General features: G+C 52.9%; 1 protein-coding gene across 1 annotated transcript; it reads left to right on the plus strand.

Annotated features, from left to right (window-relative positions):
* The first annotated feature begins 921 nt into the window (after positions 1-921).
* Positions 922-12,258, plus strand: RHBG (Rh family B glycoprotein). The gene is made up of 10 exons (XM_031436090.2): positions 922-1,197; positions 6,183-6,369; positions 6,832-6,982; positions 7,105-7,252; positions 8,872-9,038; positions 9,341-9,478; positions 9,601-9,734; positions 10,308-10,429; positions 11,573-11,646; positions 11,836-12,258. Exons 1-10 carry the CDS (start codon positions 1,011-1,013, stop codon positions 11,902-11,904), a joined length of 1,377 nt encoding a protein of 458 aa, XP_031291950.1. The 5' UTR covers positions 922-1,010; the 3' UTR covers positions 11,905-12,258.
* The last annotated feature ends 1,193 nt before the right edge of the window (positions 12,259-13,451 follow it).

Raw genomic sequence — 13,451 nt, forward strand, 5'->3', positions numbered from 1 at the left:
GGAACCAGGGTGGAGGCTCCCAGAAGATGACCCAGCCCACTTCTCCTTCCTATCTCACATTCTATAGCTTTTGAAGATTCTTCCCCTTGCAGGGCCTATCTAGTCCCTGCCTGGACAACTCAGGTCAACCTCCAACTTCCAAACAGGGCTCAGGAAGGAGACTGTGTCTCTGGAGTAGAAGGCTGGACCTGGGAGGATCCCCCAGATGCTGAGTTATCCAAGAATCATTATCCAGAGGCTGCTGACCAGACATCTTCTCTTCCCTCTGCCCTCCCCTCCCCTCTGGCCACCTGCAGAGAAGTTAGGAAACAGCCATCCTGCTGACCAAATAGTGACAGAGAGCTACAGGGCCAGGGGCCACCGAGGGCCAGAAAGTCTGCACAGCCTGCTAGAAGCAGTGCTATCAGATGCAGCTACCTAGCGGTTGACCCCCACCCTCCCATCCCTGCCTGGCTGGGCACCTAGCATCCAACTGTCTGGAGAGCCAGCTCTTTATCTCTGTTCTCCATTGCTTTTTCTGTTGGGAAAAGACTGAGTAACCCCACAGCTCTCTCTTGTGTTAACCCTGGAGGGGCCCAGCGGGGGCCTTTAAGGGCTGCTTATTCCTTGGGAAGCACTCTCTAAACTAACAGGGTGTTTGAGGTGCGGGTGCCCTCCCTTCTTTCCCGCCGACCCCAGCCGGGTCCCGCAGCTGTGCCCCAGCAGTGCAGAACACAGGGGCCTTTCCAGGGTCTTTTCCAAGGACCTGTCCCAACCGGAACAGCGCCAAGGTCAGCTGGGTCAAGCGAGATAGGACGTGGGGGTCCGAAGGCCCCCTCCCTTGCTACTCCTCACCCCACCTCAGACCTTCGCGGGCGGGGCCTTGGTCCGGTGGGCGGGGCCTGGATCCGGTGAAACCTGCCCGGCCCGCCCAGGGAGTGTCTGCCCGCGCTGCGCGCCCAGAGGCCGAGCAGGAGCTGGAGCCGGAGCCGGAGCTGGAGCCGGAGCCGGAGCCTCGCAGCCGCTGCCCCATGGCCGAGACCCCGCGTCGCGCCGCGGGTCGGCGTCTGCAGCTGCCCCTGCTGTGCCTCCTCCTCCAGGGTGCCACCGCCATCCTCTTTGCGGTCTTTGTCCGCTACAACCGTGAAACCGACGCTGCCCTCTGGCACTGGGGCAACCACAGTAACGCGGACAATGAATTTTACTTTCGCTACCCAAGTGAGTGCGGGTGAGGGCGCGCAGGGAGCAAGGACTCTAAGCTCCCCTGGTGTCTTGGGAGGGGACACTTGGGTGCCCAGACTTACCCCTAGATGGGTAACCCTCTCGCTTTGAGATGAAAGGGCCCCAGATTGATAACCACACCCTCTCACTAGTATCTGCCACGTTCCAGGTATTATGCCCAGGGCGGTAAATGCACTTTCTTCTTTAGTCTATGAAGTAGACAAAGATGGGGAAACTGAGGCTCAGAGAGGTTAGTGGTTGGTTCAGGGTCTTGGTGTAAGAATTGAGGAAGCTGGGATTTGCACCAAGATCTGAAGCCTCAGCTTTACCTATTCCCTTGTTGGCCTAATTGGGCTTTGCTGGGCTGTTCCAGAAACTTCACCTTTCCTGAGGCCTCCACCCTGACCACAGGGAAAAAAAAAATCCTCCTGGGCAGGGGAGGTAAGGAGTGGGGTGCAGGAGGGAGTAATGCAGGTAACAGCTGTGAAGGCAGCCAAGACTAGTGAACTCAGGCATTTCTTCCTGAGTCCCCCAAAGCTGATCCTTCCTGAGTCACAGAGAAAATGGTCTAACTACCTACCAGATAACCACAGAGCAGCAGCCCCCAGCCCTGAGAAGGAGGCATAGCAGTGTCATTAGCCCATTTTACAGAGGAGGAAGCTGAGGCTCAAAGGGGTTGTGATTTTTTCATGATCACCCACCATGTGAGTGGCAGAGGTGGAACTAGGACTCAGACATCCTAAGCTCCTTGCACCACAGCTCACCTGCCTGCTGACAAGGCCCAGGTAAGGGGAGGGTTAAGCCCTGCCTCTTGTTGGGGACAGAGCCTCTCCCTCAAGGTTGGGGGACCCAACCTTGTAACTCTGGGCAACTGGGACCAGGCTCTGGGCAACTGGGACCAAGGACGCTAGATCTCCCAGATGTCATCACAAATGCTTGAGCAGGTATCTAAGCCTCAGTTTTCCCTATCTGAGCTAGGAGGAGAAAGATGCCTGAGTTCTAAGGATATACATTCAAACAAGGCCCAGAGTAGGAGAGTCTCCTATAAAAGTCCCAGGCTGTTATTACCCTACTTTTTGTATACAGAGCTGGCGGCAGACTGTCCCCAGCCGACCCAACCCCAACAAAGTGAAGGTCACAATGCCGAGAATATGGAGAGTGAGGTGGAGGCTTGGACCTGGGCGTAAAGTGCCAGACCACCAGCCATCCTAGGCAGAGGAGGGCTACAGCTCCTCCCTCCCCATATTTCACCCCAGTCCTGGCTGCACAAGATGAACCATGGATGCTGAGATCAAAGCCAGAGCCACAGAGCTGGGATGGCAGACTCTTGGGATCATGCATTTGTTCAATGAGGTGGGGAGTTGGGAGGGGACAGTCCACATGCTGAGAAAAGTAAGCCCTTGTTTCAGGGTCTGACCCAGCTGCCTGCCATAAGCTCCCCATTGCTTCTTCCTTGGGACTCACTCAAAGCCCCTGAGCCCTGCTTACTTCAAAGTCCTCCCTGAAACCCCCAGCCTCTTGCCCCTCTGCTGCAGTGGGAGGCTCTCCTGGCCACACAGCTCTCTGTTCCTGGATTGCAGTAAGAGGAATAGCAGTGGGAATCCTACCTCTTTTTTGGCACTAGGTTTCTAACCCTGTGGACTTGGGACCCTGGTGTGGGGATAGGTTGGGGAGGAGGGAGATGTGAGGTCCCTGGAGCCCGGGGCTTTGATGAGCTGAGTTTTCACCTGTCCCTATGTCTAGAAGTGGTCAGAGCCAGAAGGGGGTGTAGCCACTGCCCTTTGATTTAGGAGATGAAAGGAAGTTTTGCCACTGTTATTGAGCTGTGCGACTAGCCAATGCCAAGGGTATGGCTGCTCTGAGGGTCTGTTATCTCTGTAGGAAGGGCCTTCAGAGACCATCTGGTCCACTCCTCTCAGATCTGGAGAGAGAACCAGAGAGGTCATGTGATTGCCCAAAATCACACAGCAAGTTAGCCAGCCTAGAACCAAGTCTCTTGACTCCTCATCTGCAGCCTTTCCCCTATGTCACAAACCTCTTGTCCTACAAGGCAGATGAAGGAAAGTAAGAAAGAGGGGTAAAGACTAGGGAAAAAGATCAGGCTTACAGGGGACACAGAAGCAAACATGAGAAAGAGTTCTAAGAAAAAAATATGGACAGGTTCTTTTGAATACATCTCTGAGACCTTACTTGCAGGGAGAGGGATTTAGGACAGATGGAACCCAGATCTTCTCGGAAGAGGTGGGGACAGGGGAATGTGATTGGGACCAGAGTGGTTTGTGACTCTTCCAGGAGAAAACAGCACTATGGGCCCTTTTAGAGGCAGGTAGGGAAGAGTGGTTGGGGGAGACGGCCTCTCTCCCCAGCTCACCGCTCCCTTTTTCCTGCTTCTCATATTTTGTACCTCCACTTTATAAATAAGGAAACTGAGGCTTAGTTAAGTGACTTATCCAAGGTCACATGGTGAGAAGTTTGGTGGTGCTGGAATTCAAATCCAGCTCTGTCAGATGGTAAAGCCCCAGCTTTAACTGTTCCCTTGTCCCATATTCTGACTTTGTTCAGGAGTCACCTGGTGGGGTTGGGGAGGGGCAGTCAGGGAAGGAGCGGGGGTGACAGGTAGCTCTGGAGGGCTTTTATCTTGTCTCCAACCAAAGAGGCATGGGCTGGGGTGGGGGCATGATGAGAGACAGGCTCCATCTTGCCCCTCTCCCTGGAATCCCCTGGAGACAATGTTGAGGAATCATCTTACCCATGCCTCTGCCTCCAGCTGGAATAGTCCCTTACCCACCACAGCCCGTGGAGAGTGTCAGTGTGGAACATCCCACACAGTGGAACAAGTGATGTTTAGGCTCCAGGTGAAAGGCCAAGGGATTGAGTTTTGATTCCAAACAAACCTCTGGGTGGGAGATGTAAATATTACTGCCATTTAAGACAAGTTCTGGAGCAGTTTCAACATGAAATGAGCACGGAGCCCTGCCACCCAGCCCCCTTTGTTGTCTTGCTGTCCTTGGGCAAAGAAGCAGACATGCCATCCCCTTTATTGTTTGCACAAGGAGAAAAGAAGTCAGGCAGTGAAGCTAAAAGAACTTAGGCTGCAGGCTGAGTTTGAAAAGGTGCCTCTCCTTTTCTGTTGGGTTTTAAGATCTGGGAGGGAAGAGAGATCTGGGTGATTTGGGGAGCAGGCAGGGCTGGAGAAGTGGCACAGTGGTGGGAACATTTAGCGAGGCCAGCAGGCCTCCAGACCCTCACCCCCTTGGCTGCTGGGGCTGGCAGCTGAGTTGCAGACCTCCAGTTCTAGCATACACCCAACCCTCTGCCAGGGGCTTGCAAACTCATTTCCTATCAGTCCATATACAGCATAAAAAAAAAGTATAAAAAACTGCTTCTCTCAAAGTTATTGATTGCATTCTAAAGTTCAGTAATAAATTTTTGGCTTGTTGGTACTTATTCAGTTTAAACAAAAAAGGTAATCATGATTTTTTTTCCTTTATGATCTGCCTCTTTCTACAACAGATGTGAGGTCATTTACAAAAAAAAAAAAAAAAGTCAGAGAAGCAGAAGACAAATAATGAGCACTGTGAGGGGCCTTCAGATTTTTATAATTGAGATTCCAGTGTAGCTCTGAGCTTCCAGGCAGCCAAGAAAAAAAAGGAAATTTGCTCAGTTACATGTTCTCATCAGAATCAAGGAAGCCTCACATATATGATTTTTTCATCTTTGATGTCTGTCTTCCACACTCCACGAGGGCAGGGACCGTGGCAGCCTTGATGACAGCTACATTCCCAGAGCATTATGCATGACTGCTTAGTTAACATCTGTCATATGAATTCAGGAAAGCTGACCGGTTCTTTGGGGAAAGTAACATTTCCCAGAACTAAATTCCAAGAGAAATTTCTCACATGGAACTATGAAAGGAGAGTTTAGGGTCATGACTGACCCTGTTTCTCAATAAGTTATATACAACAAATGCAATGACACACTCATTATGCTCTTTCTCTAGTGTTTCTCAATTAAAGCCGAAGATAGCATTACTGATACACAGACCCAAGACAAAGGAAACAGGACCAGATGCACCAGCTGAACATCACACTAGGTTGTGTTTCAAACCCTATTTACAACTAGATGGGGGAAGAGGTACAGAACAAACTAACGCAGAAGCGAGTTGTTTGTATTTATCTCATTTTCAATATTACTGTTTATTATTCTAGTTTTTGGTACACAGAATGGAAAGCAAACACTAAAGGCCCCAAATCTACCTGCCCAGAAACCCCACTGATACTTTAAAAAATTCAAGTGATTCACCTATAAAATTAAAATATTTAAACTATAAAAAGAAACAAACTATAGAGTAAAATCCTCCTTTCTGGAGTGGCCACGTTGCACACCTCCAGGGGGCATTATTTGCACCTGAGTTGTACAGTGCAGCAGCCCTGCTCCCCTTCAATTCATTTTCCCTGAAGTAATCTCTGTTAATTATTTAAAGCTATTTTGTAATTCAATTTATAAAATTTAAAATCCTGAAAATGGAGAGGTACAGATTCTGACGTATGAGGGATGGGGGTTAGACATCAGGAAGGACTTCCAGTAGAAAGGGAAAATTAATGAGAAGCTGGAAGGGGAAGAGAATTTCAAGCACAGAGCGGCAGGGGCTGCTGCAGGAAAGAGAACAGGAAATGCTGGACTTTTCTCCGGTTGTCAGAGACACATGGATAGGGCAAATGAGTGGGGCAGAAAAGAAAGTTGAAGGCTCTACTCTTATTTTGACATGGGGACAGCAAGGATGGTTTGGGTCCCACTGCTGCAAGCTGGCCAGTTCTGCACAGCTGGTCCAGGCTGGGAGGCCCCGCCACGCCTGGGGGAGTTTTACAGGCTTGGCTCCAGCCTCTAGGCAGCCCTGGCTGGGGAGAGCTGGGGGCACTGGCAGGGTGGCTCTTTGGTTGATGGGTGGTGGCCTGAGCAGCACCCCCGAATGCTCCCTGCAGGCTTCCAGGACGTGCACGCCATGATCTTCGTGGGCTTCGGCTTCCTCATGGCCTTCCTGCAGCGCTATGGCTTCAGCAGCGTGGGCTTCACCTTCCTCCTGGCTGCCTTCGCCCTGCAGTGGTCCACACTCGTCCAGGGCTTCTTCCACTCCTTCCATGGTGGCCACATCTATGTTGGCGTGGAGAGGTGGGCAGCGGCAGCCTCCCTGGCTCCCCCCAGCTCTACCTGGGAAGCTCCTGCCCAAGGGACCCAGCTCAAGCCCTGTCCTTCAAGTCTGCTCTCTCACCCAGGTTTCTGATCCATCAATTGATTTCTCTTAGGTGCCTTGCCTGTTCTTGTCGCCTGATTTCTTCTCCCATCCTCCAGCAATACCTCCCCATTTCTTTAGGTCCCTTAGCGCCTAAGAGCAGCTGGGAGAATAGATAGCTTCATGGAAAAGAGCAGGGTTCAGGGAATCTCTGCGTTCAAGATCTGGTTCTTCCAACCTCTCTGAGACTGGGTTTCCTCAACCACAAAAGAGGCCGGGTGGCCCCTTCTCGCCTACTAGAGAAGAGCTTAGCCCCATAGGCCCGTTGCCTCCCTGGCCCCCACCCCGAGGGCTGCCCTTGTTGCCGGCCCCCTCTTACCCTCTCCAACCTGACCCCCCAGCATGATCAATGCTGACTTCTGTGCTGGAGCTGTCCTTATCTCCTTTGGTGCCATACTGGGCAAGACTGGGCCGGCTCAGCTGCTGCTCATGGCCCTGCTGGAGGTGGTGCTGTTTGGCCTCAACGAGTTTGTGCTCCTTAGTCTTCTGGGGGTGAGTCTGGATGGGGGTAGAGGGAGGGGTGGGGGCGGGCCAGGGCCAGGTCCTGAGCAGGAAGGGCATGGGGTAGGGGTGGGGCAAGGGGCTGCCCCTCCACCTCAGCTCCACCTCCCCAGGTGAAGGATGCAGGAGGCTCCATGACAATCCACACTTTTGGTGCCTACTTTGGGCTGGTCCTCTCCTGGGTCCTCTATAAGCCCCAGCTGGAGAAGAGCAAGCATCACCAGGGCTCTGTCTACCATTCGGACCTCTTTGCTATGATTGGTGAGGCCTGCTGAGGTGTGGTGGGTGGGCGGCCATTCATCTCCAGGCCTGGTCTCGGGGTGTCACCTATGGTCCTTGGGGCTCTGGCTGGGAACTCCCTTCCAACTCAGATTCTTCTGTCAGAGCCCCAGGATCTGTGCTCATCTTTCTTTAGTTTTATGACAGGTTCTTAGAATTCAGCACTGGGGTATGTGCATGCCCCGAGATCCATCCCAGGGACCTCTCTAAATTGATGGCATCAATCTCTGCTTAAAAGCCTCCAGGGCCCCCACCACCCACAGTTAGAAACCAGACACCTCAGCCTGACACTTCTGCCCCTGCAGAATCTTAGCCATCCCTCACCCTCCTCCTCCCTCCCTACTCACTCTCCCTACCCTCACTCCAGCCAGACTGGCTTCTCCCCATCTCTTACCTCCAGGCCTTTGTCCCTGGTGCTGCCTCCCACCTCCTAAGGATTCCCTGGAAGCCCCTGCACTCTCAGGGGGAGAAGGAGAGGTTACAGGTCAGCCCTGGGAGCAGTAGGGTCTGACCTGCAAGCACCGTCAGCACCACCTGTTTCTTCCAAGCACGTACCTCCACCTTGGCCTCTGCTTCTTCTTTCTTAGCAAATGAGTCAGGAAAGGCATTTGATATTTTATGTTTTCGAAGGTAGTATCGCGTAGTGACTGAAATGCCTATTCTTCCATTAAGAAGAGAAGCTGGTTTTGTATTTCTTGCCCATATCTGGATTTGTTATGAAATTGAGCACTTGGAACCCTAGGTCAGCTGAGGTCTCCTTGCCCTCTGAGACCCAGATAAGTTTGGCTTGAAGTCCAAAGGCTTCCCCAAGATTTCTTTGTCTTCCCAGAAGGCTTACATTCTCAGATCTCCTCTGCCTGCCAGCAAACCTAGCCCCTTCCTTGATTCCTCCCAAAACTCTTCTCAGAGTATGCCTGTGTGCCTGGGGTGGGTTTCACTGCAGGCTGTGGAGATGCAGAATTTACATTGCACACTCAAGGAGCACTGAGGACTAAGGAACAGTCCCTTGAGCCTTCTTGCCAGGCTGGCCCTACCCTACGGGTCCCCAGCCTCCCCTTGCCCCATTCTTGGCCCCCTCCCCCCTCCCTCCGGGACTGACCTGGAAGCCTCGCAGGGCAGGCGGGGCTTGTGGAGCTCCCAGTTCCAACCCTAAATGCATAGGCCCACCTGTCGGTGCTCATGGCAGGGCCCGCCCTCTCCAGGAGGCAGCTGAGGTTATAAAACGAATGATTTTCCTGATCTGTACCAGATGAGTGCCTGACATGTGGTGACTTTTGCCTTTTTTTTCTTCCCTTTTCTGATACTTAAAAAAAAAACAACCCTCAACCTCCTGTGGTTTTCAGTCAAGTAGCTTCCTTTTGTGCCAGTATCCTTTGATGGCTACCATTTGTTGGACATTTAGTGCCTGCTCGACCACAGGCTGTGCACTTTGTATGCATCACCTCAGTCCTCACTCTGGGAGGCAGGTGTTACTATCACCAATTTACAGATGAAGAAACTGAGGCTGCTGAGAGTGGGTGACTTGCCTGCAGTTACATAGCTTGCACCTCGTGGGGGAGCCCCTTACTTCCTCTCACTCTGCCTGCCTGCCGACCATTTAGGGACCATCTTCCTGTGGATCTTCTGGCCTAGTTTCAACTCTGCGCCCACTACGCTGGGGAACGGGCAGCATCGGACAGTTCTCAACACGTACTACTCCTTGACCGCCAGCACCCTCAGCACCTTCGCCTTGTCAGCCCTTGTCGGGCAGGATGGGCGGCTGGACATGGTATGGGGAGGAGGCATTGGGAGAGGCAGAGGGATAGACCGGGATGGGAAGGAGAGGTGTGGACCCTGCTTCTGTTCTCCAGGGAACAGATAAGGGCACAGGCATGGGCGGGGGTGGGGGGCCTCCAACGGCACCGGAGACTGTGAGGTCAGAGTGTGAGGTGATGATAAGATAGCAGGAGAGTTAGAGGTTAGATGGTGGAGGGACTTCCAGAAGCAGTCAGTGCCACTGTGATGGGTGGGGTTGGGTTGGGTGTGGGCATAACACTCTGAAAGAGCCTCTCAAGCCTTGTTCTTCTTCAGGTCCACGTCCAGAACGCAGCACTGGCCGGGGGGGTTGTGGTGGGGACCTCAGCTGAAATGATGCTGACACCCTTTGGAGCTCTGGCAGCTGGCTTCCTTGCTGGGACCGTCTCCACCCTGGGGTACAAATTCTTCACGGTACAGATACCTCTTGGGCCCTGGACAGAACAGGGGGCTTCTGTACCTTTCCTCCCACCTCTCCAACAGGCCTGGGGTGGGAGGGGGCACACGAGACTCAATATTGGTGTCCTGTCCTCCAGCCCATCCTTGAGTCAAAAATCAAAGTCCAAGATACATGTGGTGTCCACAACCTCCACGGGATGCCTGGGGTCCTGGGAGCCCTCCTGGGGGTCCTTGTGGCTGGACTGGCCACTCATGAAGCTTACGGAGATGGGTGAGTTCCCCCACCCTCACTGCCCCCCATCCTCAATGAAATCATTATCCCCTGGAATGACCTCCCTCACTCTCTTCCTCCTTTGGTGGACCAACAACAAAAAAAAACAATGTCTGTTTTCATCCATTCATTCATCCATCTATCCCTATCTGGCAGCTGAAGAAACTGGAGTGAACAAGACCAACCCGGGGATTTCTCTCCTGGTCCTCAGTCAGGTTCAGCAGAAGGTCATTAAACAAATGATTTCAATAGTGTCATTACTAAAGGGCCAAGTAAGAGCTATTGACCCTTAGGATTGATTTTTGCACATCAGGGCTCAGAGGAGAGGGCAGGCAGAAGTGACCCTCACACCGAACCTTGAAAGGTACATGGGTGTCTGCTGGCACACGAGGTAGAAGGGTGTTCCAGGCTGCGGGCCTGACTAGAGCAAAGGCTGGAAGGTGAGACTCAGCCTGGCAGGCTCCCTTGAGGCCCTTGTGGCCACTGCAGAATACAGTGCAGTGCACTGATGCACTGACCAGCCCTGGCTCTGTGCTCTGTCCCTCGGTCCCCCACACCCTTCTCTCCCTGCAGCCTGGAGAGCGTGTTTCCACTCATAGCCGAGGGCCAACGCAGCGCAATGTCTCAGGCCATACACCAGCTCTTCGGGCTGTTTGTCACATTGATATTTGCCTCTGTGGGCGGGTGCCTTGGAGGTGAGTGACTTTGGCTGGGGTGGGGGCTGGCAGGAGCTCCAGGGAGGGCAGAAGACAGAAGAGGGGGGTTCTCTGGTGGAAGGGACTTTGGATCCCATCTCTCTGACATTCACTTACTCACAGATATCTGTTGAATGCCCACTTTGTGCCAGGTGTGGAGTGGGGTTGTCAAGTTCAGGGGTAACCTCCAGGTGAGGAGGAACAAGTGGGTACTTGCTCCCTCTTGGTACTAAGGGAAGGTGGGCAGCCGGCCAGGGGCTGATGGAGCCCTCTCCTCTGTGGCTTCCCTGTGCTGTTCCCTCTACCCACTAGGGGGCAGCCCAACCTCAGGTTGAGGCCCTGAAGGGGCCTGCAGAGCGATCTATCTGAGGCAGGGGGCAGGGGCAGGGGCAGGGGCAGGGAGGGAAGGGGCCTGCCTGGTTCACCACTAGCCTGGAACACCAAAACCTTCTTCTATAGAGGCAGCCTGCCCTCTAATGCCAGGTCAGGCAGGCCTTAGTCCTCTTGGCTTTCAAAATAAAACATGTGAGTCAGTATCCCCACCCTCCTGCTCTCACCTGGAGATTTTTATTCTCAAACAAGGTTCAATTCACTCATTCATTTAATTACTTATTTATTCAGTAAACACTTTCTGCATCCCTCCTGGATAGTTCATGACAGAATCACTATTTGGTCCATTCCCAACTGTGCAAACTTTTTTTTTTAATTAAATGTTTTTATTTATTTTTAGAGGGGAGGTAATTAGGCTCCTTTATTTATTTTTAATGGAGGTGCTGGGGATTGAACCCAGGACCTCATGCATCCTAAGCACACATTCTACCCCTGAGTTATACCCTCCACCCCAAACTGTGCAAACCTGAGTAAGTTACTTAACTTCTCTGAGCTTTGTCCCATCTCTGTAATTTCGGGATCATATTCACCTTGCAGTGTTGCTGTGATTACTCAGGAAGGCAATGCTCATCAAGCACTTTGCACAGGGCCTGGCAAATAGTAGGCGCTTGATAAATACCGCTGGGATTTGCCTGTGCCAGCCATCACACTGACCTCATGCCTCTCAGCTCCTCTGTGTCCTACGGTACTGGGGGGCAACACCCGCTAAGGGGGCAGCAAAAAGCCTCACACATTATCTCCTACCATCACCAGGACTCCTGCTGAAGCTGCCCTTCCTGGACTCCCCACCAGACTCCCAATGCTATGAGGACCAGATTTACTGGGAGGTGAGATGTAGCTGCAGCTCCTCAGGCCCATGGGACCTCTCACCCTCCTGCTCTCCCTTCCCTGCCTCACTTCCTATGATCCCTCTTTCCTTCCTTGCCTGCTCATTCCCCTCTGGGGCCCACCCGTGAGCTGTGGTCTCCAGCCTCCTGGAACTGCCCCTTCACTTGCCCCTCCATCCTGCCCTCCAGGTGCCTGGGGAGCATGAGGATTTAGCCCAGGGACCTCTAAGGGCAGAGGAACCAGACACTCAGGCCTAACTTGCGTCCAGCCCTGGAAAGGATGCTCTCCTTTTAGAAGATGATGACTGGCTACATTTGGGAAGCTCTTCTTTTCTAGCTCCCATCACTCCTGCTGCAAGAAAGAAGACAGGGGCTGGAAGGAGCCGCCTTTCCATAGGCAGCATTGGGAGAGAAGCAGTAGAAGGCTGGGGAGATGGTGGAGGAGTGGGCTGGCTATAAACTGGCCATGGTGGGGGAGACCCTCACATAGCCCCATGCCCTGCAAATGAGGCACCTGAGTGACTGCTGATCCACTGGACCAGCATCACACAGTTACAGTAAAGCCTGAGTCAAGGCCTAGCTCTCTGAGGATGATAAACACATCGCCAAAGAGTCTGACTCATTTTTCTGTGCACTGCGAATTTGAGGAGTTCCTCCCACCCTCTAACTGACAATACTAGAACCTTGGGTGGGAAAGGACCTTAGTGGTGACAACATCCCTCCATGGATGTCCATGGAACTCCCCCTAGGATGCCGTGTTCTACTAGGTGGCTGCCCAGACTGGACTTACTTGCCTCTAGAGACAGGGAGCTCATTTTCTCCCAGCAAGTCTGTGTGTCTGTTACAGGACAGCTCAGGCTGCTGGAGAGTTCTTTCTATTCCAGAATGGCTGCCACGCTGACCCTCAACTTGGGAACCTCTGAACAGAATAGGAAGAGGATCCCAGCAGAGCTTAAGAAGGGCATAAGGAATTATTTGCCACTAACTCATCAGAAGCTGGAAGCAGCCAGTCCCTAAGCACCACCTTATTCTCTGTCCCAAGTCTGAGGAGTGGGGGCTAAGAAAGGCAAATGGGAGTTGCTACCGAGAAGAATGGGGAAGGCAGCCCCCTCCACTTCCGTTGGCCTGAAGCCATGTGACCACCAGAGGGCGCTCCAGACCCAGCAGAGAAAGATACGGCCTTTCATGCCCCTCCATCCTCCACCAAGAATGGAAGTCCTTCCTACAGCCTAACGGCCTTCCTGTCTGCTTCAGCTCTGGTCCTCACCAGTCATGCCATAAAACTTTTCTGAGCATCTAGTCCCCACCACATGTCAGGTGTGTCCTAGGGCTTCCAGATCTCTCATCCAACACAGAATACATCCCCAGAGTAGACCAGAGCTCCTTTTCCCACTCTGAAGTACTGAGACCCACCTCTGCCCTCTCCTGCCCTTCGCCAGGCTTTTAACAGGAGCTGAGCATGACTACAGACCTCTCCCTCAAGACCAAGATCCATGCAGACTTAGGAACCCAAGGAGGAAGTGGAGGAGCACCAAGACAGGGGCCCAAGTTACCCCCATGAGGCTCCATCCTCACTGTAGTTGAAGGGGCAGAGTTTGGATGGGGAAAGAGGCGAAGCACAGAGTTAAAGAAAAGGGGAGGAACAAGGAGGGACAGGCGCCCCATGGGAACCATCCCTGCCCACATGGCGCAACTATGCCCAGCCCCTTTTAAGCTCCCTTCCTTTCTCCACAGCTTCCCCTTCCCAATGCTGGCTGGGATGGGTATGCTGGGGGAGATGCCCACCCCGAGGCAGAAGGATGACC

The sequence above is a fragment of the Camelus dromedarius genome, chromosome 23, assembly GCF_036321535.1.
Source record: "Camelus dromedarius isolate mCamDro1 chromosome 23, mCamDro1.pat, whole genome shotgun sequence".
Classification (NCBI taxonomy): Eukaryota; Metazoa; Chordata; class Mammalia; order Artiodactyla; family Camelidae; genus Camelus; species Camelus dromedarius.

Bases quoted from the DNA above. Each gene is read 5' to 3' on its own strand.
- RHBG (XM_031436090.2), top strand. From the start codon at position 1,011: ATGGCCGAGACCCCGCGTCGCGCCGCGGGTCGGCGTCTGCAGCTGCCC. The intron at 7,253-8,871 runs GTGAGGCCTGCT...CCGACCATTTAG, and splicing joins GGACCTCTTTGCTATGATTG to GGACCATCTTCCTGTGGATC. The intron at 9,039-9,340 runs GTATGGGGAGGA...GTTCTTCTTCAG, and splicing joins AGGATGGGCGGCTGGACATG to GTCCACGTCCAGAACGCAGC.